The 21,595-nt window shown below is 44.2% G+C and overlaps 1 protein-coding gene across 2 annotated transcripts; it reads right to left on the bottom strand.

Annotated features, from left to right (window-relative positions):
* Nucleotides 1-113: 113 nt before the first annotated feature.
* Nucleotides 114-21,502, bottom strand: LOC115141893 (clathrin heavy chain 1-like). 2 transcript variants are annotated; one of them, XM_029681256.2, is made up of 32 exons: nucleotides 20,278-21,502; nucleotides 19,217-19,424; nucleotides 15,520-15,788; nucleotides 15,082-15,243; nucleotides 14,862-14,975; nucleotides 14,558-14,731; nucleotides 13,638-13,835; nucleotides 13,254-13,454; nucleotides 12,851-13,003; nucleotides 12,594-12,716; nucleotides 12,258-12,395; nucleotides 11,993-12,157; nucleotides 11,619-11,799; nucleotides 11,311-11,474; nucleotides 11,045-11,170; nucleotides 10,776-10,918; nucleotides 10,307-10,541; nucleotides 10,070-10,192; nucleotides 9,324-9,469; nucleotides 8,991-9,174; nucleotides 8,654-8,846; nucleotides 7,827-7,984; nucleotides 7,434-7,706; nucleotides 7,104-7,271; nucleotides 6,782-6,931; nucleotides 6,467-6,598; nucleotides 6,234-6,344; nucleotides 5,392-5,562; nucleotides 4,970-5,191; nucleotides 4,267-4,287; nucleotides 1,881-1,956; nucleotides 114-1,708 (listed from the first exon to the last, which is right to left on the bottom strand). In XM_029681256.2, the coding sequence occupies exons 1-32, from the start codon at nucleotides 20,317-20,319 to the stop codon at nucleotides 1,572-1,574; spliced, it is 5,061 nt and encodes a 1,686-aa protein (XP_029537116.1). In that variant the 5' UTR covers nucleotides 20,320-21,502; the 3' UTR covers nucleotides 114-1,571. The 2 variants fall into 2 exon arrangements, with proteins under 2 accessions (XP_029537116.1, XP_029537118.1); XM_029681258.2 differs by lacking the exon at nucleotides 4,267-4,287.
* Between the last annotated feature and the right edge of the window lie 93 nt (nucleotides 21,503-21,595).

Genomic DNA, 21,595 nt, shown 5'->3' on the forward strand with positions numbered 1-21,595 from the left:
CAGCATGGCTTTTATGACAATGTTTATTGTTAATATGCATGATAATAGAAAGGTATGTTCAGAGATTAGGATGACACTTTACACACACAGCTCAAAAGCACTTTGGGAATACATCAAGGTAAATACAGGCTTTTATTTCAGACCATTCTCAACAAATCACTATGCTGTAGTACTGAGATCTAATTCTTCATAATAACCATTGAAATACATAACCTACAGGAGTGTTACTGATCTAAACAAGTTGACATTAGGACACCAAAAGGAGCCTGTCCTCCAATTCCTCGATTTGTTCTCAGAGCCAATCGCACTGACCGAACCAAACGGGACAGCGCTGTGGAGGACGACGAGTAGGATCGACACTTTTTTTATTTAATGATCCTTCTTATGTACACACAAAAATATGGTGACCTAGAACACCACAACACCTGGCATACACAGACCTCAGCACAAGGAGGGTGATGAGTAAATACACATGTACGGGTCTGCAGTCAGCCTTCGATCCCCCTGCACATACACAGACCTCAGCACAAGGAAGGTGATGAGTAAATACACATGTACGGGTCTGCAGTCAGCCTTCGATCCCCCTGCACATACACAGACCTCAGCACAAGGAGGGTGAATACACATGTACGGGTCTGCAGTCAGCCTTCGATCCCCCTGCACATACACAGACCTCAGCACAAGGAGGGTGAATACACATGTACGGGTCTGCAGTCAGCCTTCGATCCCCCTGCACATACACAGACCTCAGCACAAGGAAGGTGAATACACATGTACGGGTCTGCAGTCAGCCTTCGATCGCCCTGCATATACACAGACACAGTCTCACACACAAGCACTGTACACAGCAAAACAGGTCACCTAGATTAAAAACACACCGAGTCAACAAAGGAGGACTAACATCTACTGGGGTTGACTGGAGAGCCAGTATAGGCCGAGGGGGATTCAAATTCTTATTTAGATCATTAGAACACACACACACACTCAGATACATACGTCTATGCATTTAAAACTCCATAAAGCTACACGCCTGTGCAGAATATACTATTGTTACTTAGTGTTGCTAGCTATAGTCATTGAAGTGGCAATATATGTTCAAATATTATGTAACCTTTTTTCAGAATATACAATAATGAAATGCATTATACAGACAATAGACAATGTAAACTGTTCACACGTTCAGTACATCAAAATTAAGGATTTCTATTAGTTTCTTCTCACGACAGTGCAAATCAGATGTTCCAACTACTTCAAAAAGGCTAACTGCTTCTTTCTAAGGTCCACTTAAATACATAACATAAACCTGTTATAAAAAAATCATTAAAGGAAGTGTTCAGTAGTAATAAATATGGAATGTGGAAAACCAAGAAATAAAAGTTGTCCAATTTCTGTTCAAAAACCATACAAATAAAAAAAGTTATTCATTGCAGTTAAGGGAGAACAGAATAAAAATAATTGAATGAGCACAGGTTTGCTTGATGTTTGTCTATTCTGTGAGTAGAAGAGCATGGTAGGCTGGTGAGGAACATAAGGAGAGAAACAGATGACTTAGGGGTTGGGGTGGTGGGCATTCACATGCCGTAGCCAAAGCCAGGCTGGGGAGGCTGGCCGTAACCAGCGGGTGCTGCTGGGTAGCCGTAACCTCCGTAGCCAGGCTGGGGGGGCACAGCCTGACCAGGGCCTGAAGTGAGCATGAGCTGGGGCGTGCCTGCAACACAAACAGAGGACACTAGCATGAGATCATGCCAAAACTGCTAATACAAACTCACTCTAAAGGGTTAACATTGCCTAGTTGCTAAAACTACAAAGCAAAGCATAATAGGCCCCCGTTTAACATATTCAACCAATAGAGGGGCAGGGTTATGTAGAGGTCGTTGTACCATAAACAATGGGCTGGGACTCGGTGTTCTGCTCCTCCTGTTTCCTTAGTGACTCTGAGGCGTCAAGCTTGTCGACCTGAGAGGCAAGCAGAGAAGTGAGCATGTTAACCAGACACAACCAGCAAGGGGAGCTCTAATGAGACGCCCTTATAACTGACCTCTGGGTTATTTTACTGGCTAGCCGATGGGACCATTCCTGACAGGCAGAGACGAATAAAGTCAAGATTAAAACAGGCTGCAAGAGGCAGGCCATGCTACGGGTGTGGGATTTTTTTTTTTTTTGTTATCAGGAATTGTCACTAGTGGCTACTGGTGTTACTAGCTACCAATCTTGACAATCATTAGGGTTGTAAATAAGTCTAACTTCAGATTAGACACACAGCTAGGCCTAAACAAAAACAATGGTCCCACCATCCAGCCACCAGATGAATCTATTTCCATGTGTTTGGACTGTATGTAGAGAACCAAACCCATTTCAACAGCTCTAATATGGTCCAACGTCACATAAACTGAACTACCAGGGATTACAAGCACTACCACAAATGCTAACAAGAAAACTTTCCCTACCATTAAGTAGAACAGATCCAACGAATCAACTGGAAACCACAATAAAAAAAGCTCTAAATGGTAAGATTATATTTACATTAAATTGTCGACCAGCAAATATGGCAAATCTTTATCCTGTCGGTCCTCTTGATAAGTTGTTAAGCAGCTCAGAGCAGGAATTGTAAGACAAGATAAGACTGACAATTCACAAGAAAAAGCGAGCAGCGTCTTGAATGTAAGTGAAACAACCTATTCATCCTGAAAATTCACAATATCACTTCTGGAAAACCATGATAAGGCAACTTGAGACAGTTACTTCTCTCCTGTCAGAGCACAACGTAGGGTTCAGTTCTCTACATACTTTCTATCTGGCAAAACAAAGTCAGTACGTTGTTTTAAGATACAGGTAAACAGGCTGTAGGCTCATTGAAGGGGAAAGAGACATGCTGAAGCGGCAGTTAGGTTCATTTGTCTGTTTAGAAGAGTGCATGAGAGGCAGAGAGCCACAGTGGAGGGAGTGAGAGGATGGAGGGATGGTTTGTACGGCCAGTCAAGGCGTCGCGAAGCAGGCACAGCCAACAACGATGTCTCCTAGCCTGTCCAAAGTGCTGCAAATGCTATGGAGGGTGAAATGCATGCTTGCCCTGAACACACAACAAGTTTGTAACACGCGTTCCACACCCTAAGCACACACAGTACCCCACACTTAAGTTCTGGAATAGCAAAGAAACTACAATGCAACTAATAACAAATCAAAGGAACAAAATTATAATAACATACAAAAAACATCTACATACATGTTCCAATTTTTTAAAATTGATTTAACATTTATTTTACTAGGCAAGTCAGTTAAGAACAATTTATTTACAATGACGGCCTACCCCGGGCAAACCCGGACAACGCTGGGCCAATTGTGCGCCGCCCCGTTGGGGCTCCCAATCACAGCCGGATGTGATTCAGCCTGGATCCGAACCAGGGACTGTAGTGACGCCTCTTGCACCGAGATGCAGTGCCTTAGACCACTGCGCCACTCAGGAGCAGGATATTTAACATTAAAAAGTTCAGTTTTTTTACTTTGCGAGTTAATTCCGTAAACAGTTATATAAGAAGGAACTCTGAAAGAATGGTCACTTCATCAATTTCCATACAGAGTATGTTCTACACTCACACTTTACAGCAGTCTACAGCTGTGCATAGCCAAATGTGAGGCTACATAGCTTCACTATAAGGACAACATTGAACAATTCAAATGTGGTCCCAGGGCTGTTTTAACATACATTTCAGAACAAATCAAACCTCATTACCCTACCAAGGTTGATCACTAAATGGCAAGTGGTACAGATTCTCACAGACTCAAGCCAACAGCAGCTCAGGGATATTACAGACAGTGGTAGTTTTTCATTAGTATCTACAGGTTTAAGGGAGAGGATTGTCTGACTACAGTAGGTTATCCTTTCCTGTTCCTGGACAGTTACTGAGTTTGCTGGTTTATGTGGACAGCCTCAAAGGAATGGAACTAAACATCCCTCTGTTTGGTGTGTTGCTGGGGTGAATGAGTTCCTGAATCCTGATTGGTCAGTCACTGATTCAACCCTGGAACAAAGAGCAATAGCTAACAGAGCCATTCCAAACCCCAGCATGCCCAGCAGCTCACCAAGGGCAGGGTGGGAGAGCCCCACTCCAGACGACTCTGGGTGGGTTGTCTAGTCAAGGTGTGGAGTCAGAAGCAGCAGTGACATGAGGAGGGGACAGACTCATGCAGTTTCCTCTAGTTTTACTCCTCCAAACTACAGACTACAGGGGGTCAAAAAGAATGACTGGAAATGGACTGGACTTTCACCTTTTCCTTAATCGCATCAACCTGAAAGGGAATTCAGAGAGGCAACTTAAGGAGAAAAAAAAAACACTGAAACTCTCCCCCAACAGAGAGAACAAATGTGGAATCATCAGATCAACAAAGAAAACAGAAGAAAAATCACAGCGAGAGATGGAAATGAGCCACTTTTGATACAAATGCAAGCTCTAGTACAATTGTTGATGTGGTACTTTTAAGTTAGAATTACAATATTTCTCAGATATATTTTATAATCAGCAGACTTGTTTCTAAAATATCATTATATTAAGCTTAACATAACATGCATAATCTTTTACAAGAGCCCTCCCAGTAGACTCTACTACCATTTTGTTCCATCACAAGAACTGATAGTTCTGGTATTTCTTGCCATATGACAAATATGTGGCATGGAGAATACTAGGCAGTATGAATCTCCTGAACTTTTGTATGGAAAAGTAGCAGAGATTAAATCAAAATCAAAAAGAAACATGATTACCGGTATCATGATCGAGATAAACAGAACAGGATGAGATCGGCTGAAGTTGTGGTTGTTTAAAATCTCCTAAAAGAAGGTGACCTCAAATTGCATCACCATGTTAACAGTACCTACTTTTCACTGGAGACACTGATAGTCTGGTAAGGGTTTAGGTCATGTATAAAATACCGTATGGGGTGAACTGCCACCCGAGGAGTGGCCAACCTAACCCACCTTGGAGAGGTACTCCCTCATGACCTGGATGAAGTAGGGCATGGAGAAGTCCATGATGTTGTGCCTCCAGGCCGTCTCCAGCACTACGTCAGGCCTCAGCAGGTCGTAGCAGGTGAAGAGGCAGGCGGCAAAGCACTCCTTCTTGTCCTCCTCCAGGAACCAGGCCAACAACTCCTCAGCCAGCTCCACGTCTTTTGACTCAGACGCATACTGCATGGCGTCCTACACACCAAAACACCACAGACAGGCACATCAAAACAGGGGAGACACAAGAGGAGAGAATTCAGACAGTGACATATCTAAAAGCAATGATATGACCCACACATTTTACAAAAACAACAGCATCATGGGTATCTGTGTGAGCTGATGGTCACTGGTCTGTAGACAAAATATGAGTTCATATAAATTTGGAGAAGCTGGACCTTGTAGAGTTTGTCCTTCTTGCAGAGTTCCACGCTCTGCTTCCAGCGGTTGTTGCCTTTGAAGAGGTAGGCAGCGATCCTCCTGAACTCAATCAGCTCGTGCTTCTCCAGGCCCTGGGCCAGGGTGATGTTGTCAAAATTGTCGTAGGCATCGATGGAGGCACGCAGGGCCTGGACAGGACAGAGTAGTAACAAGGGAGAAAGTCATTTGCATTTCGCACCAAAGTGCGTTCATCTCTAGGAGACAGAACAAGTCTCCTTCTCGAGCGGTATGATGGCTGCGTGGTCCCATGGTGTTTATATTTGCAAACTATTGTTTGTACAGATGAACGTGGTACTTTTAGGCGTTTGGAAATTGCTCCCAAGAATGAACCAGACTTGTGGAGGTCTATATTGTTTTTTATGAGGTCTGATTTTCCCATGATGTCAAGCAGAGGCACTGAGTTTGAAGGTAGGCCTTAAAATAAATCCACAGGTACACCTCTAATTGACTCAAATGATGTCAATTAGCTCATCAGAAGCTTCTAAAGCCATGACATTTTCTGGAATTTTCCAAGCTGTTCAAAGGCACAGTCAAATTAAGTGTATGTAAACTTATGAACCACTGGAATTGTGATAGTGAATTATAAGTGAAATTATCTGTCTGAAAACAATTGTTGGAAAAATTACTTGTGTCATGCACAAAGTAGATGTCCTAACAGACTTGCCAAAACTATAGTTTGTTAATAAGAAATGTGTGGAGTGGTTGAAAAACTAGTTTTAAATTACTCCAACCTAAGTGTGTAAACTTCTAACTTCAACTGTACTTTTTCTTGCCACTGTATGTTCAAAGATCTTAGTACCGCATAGTCTTCCTCTGTGATGAAGAGGTTGTTAAGTGCTTCGTTGACACCCTTGTTGTTGTGGTTCTGCACTGACCGCAGGTATGGCTTGACCAGTGACAGCTGCTTGGTCTGGAGGTGGACAGAGAAAAGTTCAGTCAGTGGACAGTCAAGCAGGTCGTTCTGAATGCCAAATATTGACATACAAGATAGCTTTCAATCTATCAAGTATGGACACAGTAGCGTCCCAGTACCTTCATGAAGAAGTTGACAGCGCGGGTGTGGTCGAGCCGTGGTGATAACACTATGAGCAGGTCGTTCAGTAACAATGGTTTGAACTCCAGGTAGAACTGGATAGCCTTGTAGTATAACTCCACATTGGCCACCTAGTACGACAAAGCATCATACATTCAGCTGCAGGATGTGGATTTCTATTCAGAGACAAATACTTGGTCTAATACAATGACCATGGAATACATCTTAACCTTGAATGACGAACACAAAATGTTTGCAAATCTAAAACATCCAGTCAATGCTGAGATTGGGTGTTGTTGCAGTCAGTCAGTTACCTTGGTGACGATGTCTTTGAACTGTCCTTCCTTCCAGGCATCGGAGGGGTGGCTCATCATGGTGATGATGGCATTGTCAAACTCCTCATACTTGTCATAGAGGAAGACCAGCTCCGCCCACAGGTGGGCCTGCTCTGCAGCCCTCAGGACCTGCAGACACGCATTAACATTATCTTCACCCACCCCAAAACAGCACACTGAGATAGTCACTGAATCTCTCACACACAAATAACATATGAACAAATAAAATAGGAAGACTATGCAGATCATTTGAATCCCCTTGCATATAGACATCTATCTGGCAGTGTTCTTCCTCTCCAACCTTTGGAATGTTGACTCTGGACCAGAAGAGCTCCAGGTGCTCCCTCATCTTCTGGGGTTTGAACTTGGAGTAGAGGATGGCCAACTCGGTGAACATGCCCATGTGAGCCCGCTCCAGGCCCAGGGCTGCCTCCAGCATGGTGATCAGCTCCTCAAAGTAAGCACGGTCCTAGAGACAAACACAACCATGGCATCTTCAATCAACACAGGACCATTAAAAACACATTTATCACATGCTGTGGTATGATGGGGTTAAAAACTCTTGCCTGGTTAAGGCAATTGCTATGAGAGTGACTATTGGTAGTAATTGAACCAAATGGTAGTACCTTACCTGGTAGTAATTGATGAGCTCCTCCAGTTCATCAGCATGGACAACGATGTGCAGGCCACACATCTGGGCCAGGCGGAACTCTTTCCCATCCACACAGGCAAAGCACACCTCTTTCCAGGTGCGGGTGCTGTTGGCCTTGCGGGCTCCGTCCACGGCGGCCTGATACTCTCCCAGGTGGACCAGGGTGGACGCTAGCCGCCCGAAGTTGGACACATTGTTGTAGAGCAGCTTAGCCGCATCATACATCCTCTCATCATAACACCTGTCACCCACCTGGTATAGAGAAAGACAATAAGAAAACGTATGATACTGGTCAGCAGTGATGGAGAGGGATGTGTCAGGTAAACCTGTGTGTGTGTGTGGCAGCGTGTGTATATCGTGTTTGGAGAGTACCTGTTGGATGTGGGCGTTGTTGGGTCCATTGATGAACTCCTCCAGTTCAGCCAGGCGGTTGGTCTTGGCCAGGGCGAAGATGAGCTCAGTCTCCACGTAGGACTCACGGGACTTCTTACGGGCCATCTGAAGGAACTTCACTAGGTCCTCCCAGTTACCTGAGGATAGTAGAAGAACACTAAGCCCTTTTCCCCCTCGCCTGGTTGCCATGTCTGTTCAGCTATTATATTCTACTCCTTGTACTCTGTCATTTGCCAGATACGGGTCTTTCTTCAATTCTGAACATTCTATAATTTGAATCATGATTTGATCGTGATTCGATAACACTCACAGCTATCCTTACGCAAATATTGAAACTAACACCTTTTTTCTCTCTCAGATTGTGTTGGTGTCCGGTTGCTCGGCAACCATTTTTTTCCTCCAGACTAAACCAGTTGGTCAAAAGTTTAGCGCACACCAAAATTCTCAAACTAAAAACATACTGCAATTCCAGCCACAAGACATCTTAGCTTTGATTTTATGCCTCAAAATAAAACTTTCCTAGCTAACAGCTAAATGTTTGTTTCGAGGCTCCATATGTTGTCATGGGAAATATGAATGATTTCCTACAACCAATGAGCAACATCGCCAGAAAATCAGCTGCATACTGAACTTTGAGATTGGAGAAAGGCCAGTCTCTTTGGCATATGACACAAAGAGTGGAACCAGAGACTGGTACCCAGACTACGTTACCCCCATTTAGATACAGCATGTGAATACCTTCACCTCAAATGGTAAGCCTACATTGAAAAATGTTGGACATTACGTGGAGCAATGTTGTCTCTTACCGCTCTGGGCTGCAGCTTGGCCCACCTCCATGTAGGCAGAGGGGTCGTCAGCCTTGATGTAGGAGTCGATGGCCTCCTTCACCAGACCCTTCTGGAGCTGAGCCTTGGCCAGCTGGCTCCACACTGGAGGCTCATTGCAGCGCTCAGCAAACTCATAGGCCCGGTCCAGGTTCCCAATGTGCTCAATCAGAACCTAAAAACATAGAGAAAAATTGTCAAGTTCACCTCTTGATCTGTAGAATTCAAGCAGAACAGTAGCATTGTCCACAATGTGAATTGAACCGGCAACTGTTCGGTCAATGGTCCATTTCCCAGAGCAATAGACTTGACCACTGACCTGCACGGCAGAGGTGTTGACGTCAAACTTCCTGAAGATGGCGAATGCCTCCTCAAAGAGCTCGTTGCTGATGGCGATGTTAGCGATGTCAGGGGCGTCGTAGTTGTCCAGGCGGTTGATGTACTCCATCACACGGGTACGGTCTGCCTTGATGGCTGTTAGAATCAGCAGGTTCTGAAGGTTTCTGAATAAAAACACAGATCTGCTCAGCATTGACAAAGTAAAACAAAAGTTTAACATTCCAAAGCTTCAGAGTATTGAAAGAGCAGACACACAATGGACAGCTCAGTCTGCCAGTGAGCACAGATAGTAGAGCTTCAGTAGCCCTAGTACCTGTGTTCACTGAAGACTGAGTTATCCAGAACGATCTTCTCCAGCAGCTCAATGAGTTCGTTGGGGAGGTCTGCAGTCATGAAGGCCTTGACTGTGACTGAAACCTCCTCTGGGTCCTGGGTCTCAGACAGGGCAGTCTGAACAACCTGATAAAAGATAGAGACATAATCAACATCAATCATTACTCCAGAATGGAGGAAATATAGCCACTTGGAGCCAAAATGGGTCACAAATAACAATTGAACCATCATGAGAAATATGAGGAAGTGTGGGTGGGGCATCGCAGTAGAGGTTGGGACAATGGTTTTCGTGAGGATGATGTTCTCGCCCCAATTTTGTGGTATCCAATTGGTAGTTACAGTCTTGTCTCATCACTGCAACTCCCGTACGGACTCAGGAGAGGCGAAGGTCGAGAGTCGTGATTCCTCCGAAACACAACCCAACCCGGAAGCCAGCCACACCAATGTATAGGAGGAAACACTGTACACCTGGCAACTGTGTCAGCATGCACTGTGCACAGCCTGCCACTGGAGTCGCTAGTGTGCGATGGGACAAGGACATCCCAGCACCATCCCAGGCCAAACCCTCCCCTAACCCGGACGAAGCTGGGCCAAATTGTGTGCCGTCACATGGATCTCCCAGTCGCAGCCGGCTGAGCCTGGACTCGAACCCAGAATCTCTAGACCACTGCGCCACTCGGGAGCCCCCGATGTTTGCATTTCTAACATGCAGGAACAGGTCCATACCTGGTCGATGAGGGGTCTTCTGAATGGGTTAGTCTCCAGCAGCACACTGGCCCACAGCTCAGGGTCTTTACGGCGAACCAGGTAGCGAGACAGACTCTTGAACAGAGAGTTCTCATTGCACACCTTTTACAGGAAATGTAAGATGATCAGTATGAGGCCAAACATATGCAAACACTGCTAAATTACCATTTCAACGTACTAGTCAAGTTAAAACGTATTTATTATTTCCCCACTCACATTAATGAGCTCCTGGTCACACTGTCCTCTCTCGTAGGCCACGCAGGCCAGGTGGGGGTCCCTCTTCTCACAGTACTTGCCCACCACGCGGCTGTCGTAGAAGGTGTTCTCACGCAGGAAGCGCTCTGGGTTGTTGTTGCTGTCGATGTAGATCTTGGCCAGGGCATTGTGGGTAGCTGGCTCCTCACAGCCATCGTGGATACGGGCTTCCAGCCAGGGTAGGAGCAGCTTCAGTCTGGAGAAAACACACAGATACATTTTCAAGTTTCAGGCGCTCATAAACTAGACATATTTCCACTTTTAACTGGGTCAAACAGCACCACTTCATCCTACTTTCTCTTTCAGAAGTAATGTCACAATTAAATGCACTACAGCTGCAGTTGGTGACAAAAACAAGCCCTCGCAAGACAGGCCCCTTTAATATAAAGCCAGTCTGGGCTGAGACAAATCATGTCCCCATGCTCCTTACCTGTTCCTCTTCTCCACCTCAGCCACCAGTTCATCAGTGGAGAACTGTCCTTTCACCACCAGGATCAGGTTCTTAATCACATCCTCAGCACAGTCCACATCCAGCAGCCCTCCAATCACCACCGGCAGACGGCTGGGGTTCACCTGACATACACAAATATATATTTTAGTTACAGAACATTTATAAATCATACAATGGTAGTGACCCTTTAATTCCGTGTGAATAAAGAAGCTGTAAAGTCCTACACAGGTTAATAGGAGGTTGTATACCTTCTGCACATAGATCTCAATGTATTTCTGCAGGGTGTTGCGGTACAAGTAGAGGACCAGGTCGTGGACAAAGTCGAAGCGGTCACACACGATGATCAGGGGGAGCTGATCAGTCAGCTTAGCTTCCTGTGAAGAGGCAAGATTCATAGCAGCTCACAGAATCAAACTAACATCCAGACCTGGCTTTCAGGGTAATTAACCAAATAAAGATCGAAGTATGCGGAGCTGTGATGTCATGTTGCAGTGTGCCTCCTTTTCTCCCTTACCTTGAGGAAGTTCTTGACTCGTTCGGGGTCGTAGCAGTTGCTCTCTCTGCAGATCCTCTCCACCTCTTTGATCTGTCCCGTCTTACAGGCGGCCTGGATGTACTTGAAGTGGACCTCTGGGTCCTGGCTGAAGTTAACGATGGAACCCAGGAAGTAGAACAGACCTGGAATGAACAGAGACAGAACTTAGTCCCTATACAGATCGAGCGAAAGGAAGAACAACTGTGGTTGTTGAGACACTCATGACCATGTTCCATGCAGGTGAGGACAAGACTAGGTGGTTTGCGTCAGGTGTATGGTCTGCTTACCTTCGAAGCTCTTGAAGGACTCAAAGAGCTCGGTGAGGGAGTTGGTGGAGAGCTGCTCGTGGTACTTAGAGGCCACCTGGACACAGATCTGCAGGTTCTGACGGATGTTGGCCGACAGCATGGCCCGAAGACACTCCAGAGAGTCCTCCACTGACAGGGAGCCAAAAAAGTTCACCAGCCACTGTAGAACAGAGTCAATATATATACACAGAGTCAGTGCACAGACAGAAGATGCACACATTAGTCAAGGTCACATTTCTTAAGAGCAAAAAACAACAAGCGCACACACACCGCTCTCCAAGACTATGAACATTCTGGTCAAGGACATTCTATTCCATGCAGTGTGTGATTGTGTGTTAGATAGAGTCCTATACCTCAGGGTTGAGCAGGTGTGTGTGCACCACAGCCCGCTTGATGTCGTACAGGTCGGTGTAATGCTCCAGAGCCCTCTGCAGCAGGCCAGCCTTCTCACACAGCTGGGCAACGTGGGCACGGTCGTAGTGGGTGAACATCTGGTTGCCCAGGATGGCATCAGCCACCTGAAGTGGGGAAAAAAAAACAGCATTTATTTAAAATAGAGTCTACGAGTCAGTGGAACAAAAAACATAAAATTGCTGTGGGTGTGATATGCATGTGTACCTGTGGGGCGTGGACCAGATTCATCTCCAGCAGGCGTGTCTGCAGAGGCCCCTCAGCAGGCCTGTTGTTCTTCAGGGCATCCAGGAGGAAGGAGGTACACTGCTGGATCAGGTTATACTCCATAAACACATCAACGATCTGACCAGGGAGACAGACAATACATCAGCTACCACACATCATTCATGTTACTGTATACAGCCATCATTTGATACAGCCACCTCACAGAAAAGCAATATAACAGGTTTTTTTCCATTCAGCAAATTTAAATCTAAAAAGAAATAGGACGATAAATGAATTCTTGAGGTGGGGAAGACGTTTGGCCCTTTGCCCTCTGACCTGTGTGATGTCAGCCAGCGGCTCCTCGTCCTGCACCAGCATCTGGGAGAACTGCAGGCCTTGTTCTGGACTGATTCTCATCACGTTCCTCAGCAGGAACATCCAGTCTGGGGTGTAACCCACCTAGAGTGAAAATACGGAAAACATATACGTATAGTTGAACACAATCTAATTTGACCATATTACAGAACTCCATTTTGTGTCAAGTCAAATGTTATTGGACAGGTCTAGTAGATAAAAATAGAAACACCACTAACCTTTTTGGCGTAGAGGACAATTTTCTGGAACTGTCCGGTCTCAGCGAAGCACTGGATGACCTTGTTGGGCACGTTGGCCCTGAGGTAGACGCTGAGGGCCAGAGTGGGGTCCACTGACTTCACCAGGTCCCCCAGCTCCTCAGAACACTCCAGCTGTAGAAGAATACATGCAATGTTCATTCATTGAGACAACTCACAACAAGCTGTGAATTCCTAACCAACACTGTTTCTAACCGAGTCCTAGCCAGCCCAATAGTCACAGGCATATTTGAACAGACCAGTGCTAAATGTTGAGCAACACATAATTGGAACATAAAACTGTAAAGTTCAATGTTGAACATCCGCACTTAACAGTGAACAAAGCTACAGTATCAGTTTATTATGATAACTATGGTTTCCTTGCCTTGTCCTCTTTCAGCCATTTCTCCAGCAGCTGCTTGCGTCCCTGCTGTAAGACGGGCCTGCACAGCTCCAGGGACTCAAACTTGTTGAGCTGGCCCTGGTCCAGCAGGATGCCAAAGTACTGCAGCAGGGGAGAGGTCTGGCCCGGCTGGGCTGGCACACTCTGGAATTTACGGATGGTGTCTGGGGTACGCAGGATACCCTGGGGAGGAGGAAAGGTGCGAAAAATGCAAGATGACATTTTAAAAAGTGTGATACCGATAAAAGACAGAACGAGTAGAGAAAAGAAAACATCCACAAGACAGAAATGTGTTTTGCAGACAAAATATCATCCCACAGATAGCGATTATGTCATTGTTCGGGTGTTTTGGTGCATTGGCAGTACCTTGGGAGCATTGGCGGCCACCTTGGCAGCCTCAGAAAAGTTCCCTGCAGCGAACAGGGTGTTGAACTTGCGGGCGAACAGCTCCTCGGCCCCGGCCAGGTTGTTGCGCACAGCCATACGCAGGGCAAGGTCTGGGTTCTGGAGCACGTTGGTGATGTAGGGGATGATGTTCTCCTCCTCCACACACACGGACAACACCTGGACAAACGCATTAACACACAGACAGGGTTAGAGTCCACTCCTATACAGACATGAAGATATGTGTACTATTACATTAGTTTATAAGTGGAGACAATTGTAACTAAATTGGTATATCATTCCTTTGTTAAACTCATATTTATTCCAAATTGAATTGACTGTGTAAAAAAAACATTGCTGCTGGAATAGAGAATGGTATTTGTGAATTAGGCTTGGTAGATTCATTAAGTACACAGATGGCCATCCCCATGGAGCAGTGTGTGTGTGTGTATGTATGTGTTTGATACATAAAGATGTAAAGGAGCAGCAGACTTGGAGGGTTAGCGAGCCAGGAGCTTTAAGGAGATTAGGACGCCTGAGGGGACTTCCAACTGTGTTTCACATGGTGCTCACTGCTAAGGCTTCCCTCAGCCAAGGTCACCTAGTGACACACACATCAATCATACTCTTAAGAGACAAAAGCACACTGCCACACAATTTCTAACACACACTGTTTAATAAATGGGAATCTCAAGCCATCACACAGGTATAGTATTTGTGATTTCTGAGGAGAGCTGGAGCAGTGGGCTCTACAGACATGGATCAGCTTTCCATCCTGAATATTTAATGGTTGTGTGGGTTTTGGAAAGGAAACTCATTCATCAGCTCACTGGTATTTGGTTACTCCCGATAAAAGGACTAACACACTCCCCTTCACTCCTGGCTACCCAGTGGAGACTTACCTGTCCTTTCCTGTTGACTCCAATGATGCCAGCGGTTGGTTCATGTGGGGCTGTAACAAAGATGGTCTCCCCGCTGATCCTGTTCATGTAAATACAGGTGCCAGTCTCCAGGTCATACAGGTGGATGTAGCCATATTTGGTGATGAGAAAGACAACATCCTGCTTAGAGCTGATCTAGAGGACAGAGAGCAGGGACACACGGCTTCAGTAGCTGTATCATAGCGGGTATTAATGCTGAGGCCCTGCATGTCTGTATGGAATAGGTATGAGCGCTTGTCAGTCTACCGTGAAGTGGTTCCAGTACCTGCATAGCTACAGGGAAGTCATTCTGGGCCTCAGGAGGGAAGAACACGTCCACTGCCTTCTTTGGAAACGGCTGATTGCCTGTTGGTGGGGTCCCCACTTCAATTATGTGTAACTAGAAAAGCAAAAACATATTCAGAAGAAAAACAACATCTCCCGTTCCCCCCCCCATTAAATTACAGCACTTGCTGACTACGCCATGTCCATGCTGAGAGTCCTACCTTTCCTCCAGCTTGCCCTCGGACAGCGAAGCAGAACAGTGTGGATTCCTCTGTGTTGCCCTCCATTTTGAACTGGGCAAAGCCTGCGGCGTGGCCCTCAATGGGCTGGGACACCTTCCTGTCCACAGAGTACAGCTGCATGGCTCCCACCACACGGTTTTGCTAAAATCAGGGAAAACAGACTGTATAAGAGCTTGTCTTACAGCAGTCTTTTCCAGTGGTAAATAAGCCTTCAGGGCAGAACATTTCATGACGACGTTCAAGCTTCAACAGTTAAAAACCAAGAGATTAGCCTCTATCAGGTCAGTGTATTGCTGTACAGAAGAGTGGACACTCACAAGGATTAACTGATTAATTTAAAAAAAATGCAAGTCACTTTACAGTAGATTACAGCTAGTGTCAACCAGAAATACAATATAATTCCTTCTATTTCAGTACCTGTGCTGAAATCCCAATGAGAAGCAGCCATTTCTGTTTGGCATCGGTGCGGTAGTTGATGATTTGACAGCCTGCAAGGCTGGAGTGTCGGTCAAAGACTTTGGCTGGCTGGGAGTCTCCCTCCATGCTCCAATGGTAGACGGCGTTGTCTGTGACAAGTGCTACAGTGTTGAGGGAGATCCACTTCCAGAAAGTGACATCATCAGTCATGGTGTGAGCCTTCATCTTGCTCTTCATCTCAATGTTGAAAATCTGGAGGGTTTTTGCAGCTGAAAATTCATACAGAAAAAGGTATGATATAGCACTTGCCTAGTTAAATAAAGGTTAAATCAAATAAATAAACACCATCACCACTAACTAATGTCAACTACTAATCCCCACACACAAACATTAGACTATAGGGAAAATTAAAATACTGTAATAGCAAATTCGGCTTGATTTAGAAATATTGGTAGTCATGGTTCGGTGCGAGCACCACTAAATGACCATACAAAACAGCACTTGCAATGTAGAAAGCAAGACCACAGCGGACAACCAATAACATGGTCAGATCTGCATTCAGTTATGAAAACACTCAATACAAAAGGCAGAAGACACTGACCAATCCAGATGAGGCTAATAAGCAACAACCTCTTGGGACTGGGTGAATTGACAACTTACAAACAAGTGCCTTCAGAAAGTTCATACCCCATGACTTATTCCAACATTTTGTTGTGATACAACCTGAATAATTCAAAATGGGTTAAATAGATTTATCAACCATCTACGCACAACACCACATAATAACGAAGTGAAAACATGGGTTATTGAAATATTGCAAATTTACTGAAAATGAAATACAGAAATGTCTCTTTTACATAAGCATTCACACTCCCGAGTCAATACTTTGTAGAAGTGCCTTTGGCAGCAATTACAGCTTTGAGTAGTCTTGGGTATGTCTATCAGCTTTGGACATCAGGATTTGGGGATTTTCTCCCATTCTTCCTTGCAGATTTTCTCAAGCTGTTAAGTTAGATGGGGATCTGCAGTGAAGTCAAGTCTTTCCACAGAGTTTCAATGGGATTCAAGTCTGGGCATTGGCTGGGCCACTCAAGACCGTTTACATTCGTGTTCTGAAGCCATTCCAGCATTGCTTTGGTTGTATGCTTGGGGTTGTATGCATTGTCCTGTTGGAACAGAAATCCTGTCACAAGTCTAAAGTAATTTGTACTCTGAAGCAGGTTCTCATCAAGGACTTGCCTGTATTTTGCTTCATTCATTGTTCCCCCTTTCCCAGTCTCCCAGTCCGCTGAAAAGCATCCCCATAGCATGATGCTGCCACCACCATGCTTCAGGTAGGGATGGTGTTAGACAGGTGAGGAGCTGTGCCTGGTTTTCTCCAGACATAGCGCTCTGCATTCAGGCCAGAGTATCTCATTAGACCACAATCTTTTGCCTTATGCTCTGTCTTTCACGTGCCTTTTTGCAAACTCAAGGCGTGAGGTCATGTGCGTTTTTCTCAGGAGTGGCTTCTGTCCGGCCACACTCCCTTAAAGCCTAGATTGGTGAAGTGCTGTAGTCCTTCTGGCAGCTTCTCCCATCTCAGCCAAGGAACTATGTAGTTCTGTCAGAGTGGTCATTGGGTTCTTAGTCACCTCCCTGACCAAGGTCCTTCTTTCCCGGTTGCTCAGACGGCCAGCTCTAGGCAGTGTGGGTAGTTCCATATTTTTTTCCATTTCCCAATGACGGAGACCACTGTGCTCTCGGAAACTTTAAACATTCTAGAAATTGTTTTATACCTTTCCCCAGATATATTCCTCATCACAATTCTCTCAGACTTCATGATATAGTTTCTGCTCTGACATGCACTGTCAACTGTGGGACCTTACATACACAGGTGTTTCTTTCTAAATCATGCCAAAACAATTGAATTTGCCAAAAGTGGACTCCAATCAAGTTGTAGTGACATCAAAGATGATCAAAATAAGTTGGATGCACCCGAGCTCAATTTCGAGTGTTACAGCAAAGGGGTGTGAATACTTATGTAAATTAGATTTCAGTATTTTGTTTTCAATCAATTTGTAAGCATTTCTAAAAAACGTGTTTTCACTTTGTAATTATGGGGTAAAGACATTTTTTAAATCAATTTTGAATTCAGGCTTTAACAACAAAAGCCAGAGGCTGTATAAGGCCCTTCTACTCAAGTTCTAACGCATCTGCTTAGTCATAAGTCATCTTCAGGGGTGTGAATCTGAAGTTCAAGCAGCTCTACAGGATTCCTAACCCACTATTAATCCTGAGATGAATGAAGGAGTTTGGGTTGGGTCTGAATGCAGATTAACGCAAGACCACAAAGCACAAACAGATGTGATGAGGTACGAGAAGTGTCTTAGGATGCACCGACTGACACCAATTTAATTTCAGGCTTATTATTGGAGCAATGAAAGAGTTTCCTAGTCATTCATTTCTTGTGGCTGTAGCCTATGATGAACCTGCTATAGTTCTCACATGTTACCATCGAAAATATATAAAAACAACAGGTTAGCCCATCTAATGCAGAGATATGACACATTTGATCACTTATCTTGCCTGACAAGTAAACAATTAAAATATAATACATTATAGGCTACATAAAGACCAATATACAGGGGTGGGGTGTCAAATCAACATTAATCAATCAACACAAAAATACAAATGAATTTGGCTACCATAGTCTAGCATTGAAATAAATATTGCATTGCATATCTGATTTTCCTGTAGTCTAATAATATGCAGGATCTGCAATACATTTGGTCTCTGAATGCAAGTCTCTCTCTTACACTGCAGTCAAGGACGCACTGACAAAATCATGCAAACCATGACTACTTCGGCCTATAGGCCAAGACCAGCTCTCAAACTGGATATAGTTATAATAGGTGCATGAATAACAAATTATCAAAAGTTATCCCAAGGATCTTGCTTCAGAGGAATATTTCACCGTCTCAGCCTGTGCAAGCCTTGATCTCTAGGCCATTGAGACAGTAGTGTACAATGTGCCATAATGGGGACTTGTCGATATAAAAAGGTGCACATGGCATACTCAGACGTTTTACATCAGGCATTTGTTTCCTCTACCCTAGAGGTCTTGATGAACTTCCTTGTATTTCCATATTCTGGTTCTTATTTATCCTATATTCTCCCGCTCTTTAAATCATCCCCCTTGTGCTTCCATTCTACTTTCTAACACTCCTTCCTATGTAAACAGTACATACACAGTACTGGACAGACATTCCAACACAGTGCAAACATGATTACAACTTCCACAACTCATGATATATAAAATCCAACTCACCGTCTGCAAACATATAAGAAAGCATTAAGAAACGAAAAGAGCAAAAACAAGCAAAAATAGACAAGCATTCATGATTGTATGACAATTTTATCAGTGTACAATGGAGTTACTATTTCAAATTGGACTATAAATTGCAAATTACAAGCAGTTTTACTACAGGTCTGTATATGGTCATTAACACGCAAAGCAGAATGTGACAGGTCTAGATCAATAACTTGCTGACAAACATTAAGACAGCAACACACAGGGAAATGATGGTCAACAGCAATCAAAGTTGTAGTTAACCACTTAGTTTGGGTGAATTCAATTGTTAAAAACACAGCCTCTGTACATATTAGTTGAGTCAAAGGAAACAGTTCAGGGGGTGGGGTAAGTGGAAGTACTTACCTTTGAGGGCAATAACTTTGCTAGCAGGGTTCATGATGGCGCTATCTGCAGAGATGGGTCTACGGATGGGAGTGTTGGGGTCGGCCATATCAATGATGACCACCTGTGCCTGCTCGCCCACCTTCTCTCTTATACAGATGAACTTATCAGACTCCATAGTCAGGGTGCTGAATCCAATGTTAGCTGGGTTGATCCCCAGGTTCTGGAGCTAAAGGAAATATAATTACATTTTTTGAATCATTTATTGAAAAAACAATTGCTAGCGTGACTGTGTTGCAGAGGTGGCTCTGTGAACAATGCTTGCATGATGAGTGAGTAATCTTGTCTGAGACCTGAACGTGTTGGCTCCTGTCCTGGAACTAATGCCGTAGCTTTAGTTCAGTGGGCTAACTGGCCTCAAGGCCCATGCACATTGATTGATTAAGATGTTATGTTGATGATTCGTGATGTAGTTAGCCATTTATAAAGACTCAAACACATGACCCTTTTATCATCCTATAGCCATATAACTAGCTACATCCAAATAAATAATACTAGTACTAACTAGCTAGCTGTGCTGTTTTGACCAGCATAGAACTACTGTCTGTTGATTAAGCCAATTTAACTCAACACCTGCCTTACCTGAATGAAGGTCCAAGGTAATCTAAGATCAGTGTCAGACTAGCATACATAGATAAATAAATCTAGCGGTTAGTGAATGGACTGTCACGCAGAAACATCGTTCTAGTTAAGTAGCTAGCCATTAAATATGTTTTGAGTTAACAGGCCAATACAAAGAGTAGCCGTCATACGAAAGCAGTTTGTTAACGTTACGTTTGATGGCAACCCTAAAGTTAACTAGCTAGCTGACACACTGTGGTAGTCTTTTCGCTAGCAGGTTAACATTGCATGGCAACGGTGGAAGAGAGGTCATTCATTTCGCTGCAGGTGTTGGACAGCTAGCTACAGTTCGCTAGCTTGTTAGCGAAAATCATCAAGCAGCCGAGACAAATCTGGAGGTGTGTAGCGTGATAACTACGCTACCTGGTCACGACTACTATTTAACTATATTGTTTTCATACCTGCAGGTGCTCCTGGAAGCGGATAGGTAGTATTTGTGCCATTGCGGGTTTTCTTTGCTTTTACGGTGTCCTGAAATTCTAACTAAGCAGCTACGATAGCTGGCTAGGTTAGCACTGTGCTAGCTACGACCTCCTCACTCACTGATTCTTAAATCGTAGTCAGACAGTGAATCTTTACGTCCAATCAATGTGTTATTTTGTATATTTTCTTAGTCGTGATTCCAAAATCGTATGTCAAGTGTAGCCGCCGGATGTTTGTGCGTTTTCTCCACTGCCTGAATGGATGGCAGTGGCTTTAGCACTGATCTCAGTCCAAACCTGCAATGGCGGCGGAAACGACTCAGAGATGGAAGAGGAAGCGAGATATCCCACTCCAAGTGTTTTGTTTATACGGTCAATGAACTAAACCGACAAGACCAAGCTGCTGTCGCATTGAGAACCACCCCTTAAGTAAACCGGAATTGTGAAACATTTTCAGAGTTAAACGGTCTGAGTAAAACATCTTCATTTGCCACCAGCTTTGTCAGAATGTTCTCAATCCGGAAGCAGCTGGGGATATCTTGGGAAGGACATCCCAACATGATCGTTCCATCTGTGATTTCATCTTTGCTTTCGACATGGAACGGTCAAAAACACACTTTAATGTGTATAATTGGCCAAACACTTATTGACTCTTATTTTACAATGAGTTCCAATTTGTGTCACGTCATTCGCTCTTTTACATCAGTTCCGGATTAATCACGCTTCAGACAGGCAGCTGATTTTGAACGCCCCCTCTGCGTTGATGTTTCAATATCGTGTCTGTCACAGGGTCTCAGTTCTAGAACGACTGATTTGTCATTAAATAAATTCGAAACATAGAACAGCACCTGTCATGCATGCTACTGTCCATAATGTCCTGTAGTACTGTCCCATGCAGTCCTTTCTGAATTATTGTATAATTTTGTGGATAGCCTACCATTTGATCCCAGTAAATGCAAAGTGGGATCCTACCCTAACCATAGATCTAACCCTGACCCAACGTTTTAGTTGGGTTGTCCCAAGCATCCCACTTTAATAGCAAAAACAGTTTGATCCAGCACTCTAGAATGAACATCAACCAGAAAAACGTTCTTAAATCCACAAGCCCTATCCTGTTGAGTCATATTGAAATACAGTTTCAAAATTAATACATACTTTCTTAATTATTCAAAATGTTCACAAATGCATTTGAGCAATTTTTTGACTAAATAATCCCATTCAATGCCTTGACAGCCACAATATCCTAAAAAAATATTTAAGGCTTAAAAAGAGCAATGGAAAAAACAAAAAAAGGAGA

This window comes from Oncorhynchus nerka, linkage group LG14 (genome assembly GCF_034236695.1).
Source record: "Oncorhynchus nerka isolate Pitt River linkage group LG14, Oner_Uvic_2.0, whole genome shotgun sequence".
In the NCBI taxonomy this organism is placed as follows: Eukaryota; Metazoa; Chordata; class Actinopteri; order Salmoniformes; family Salmonidae; genus Oncorhynchus; species Oncorhynchus nerka.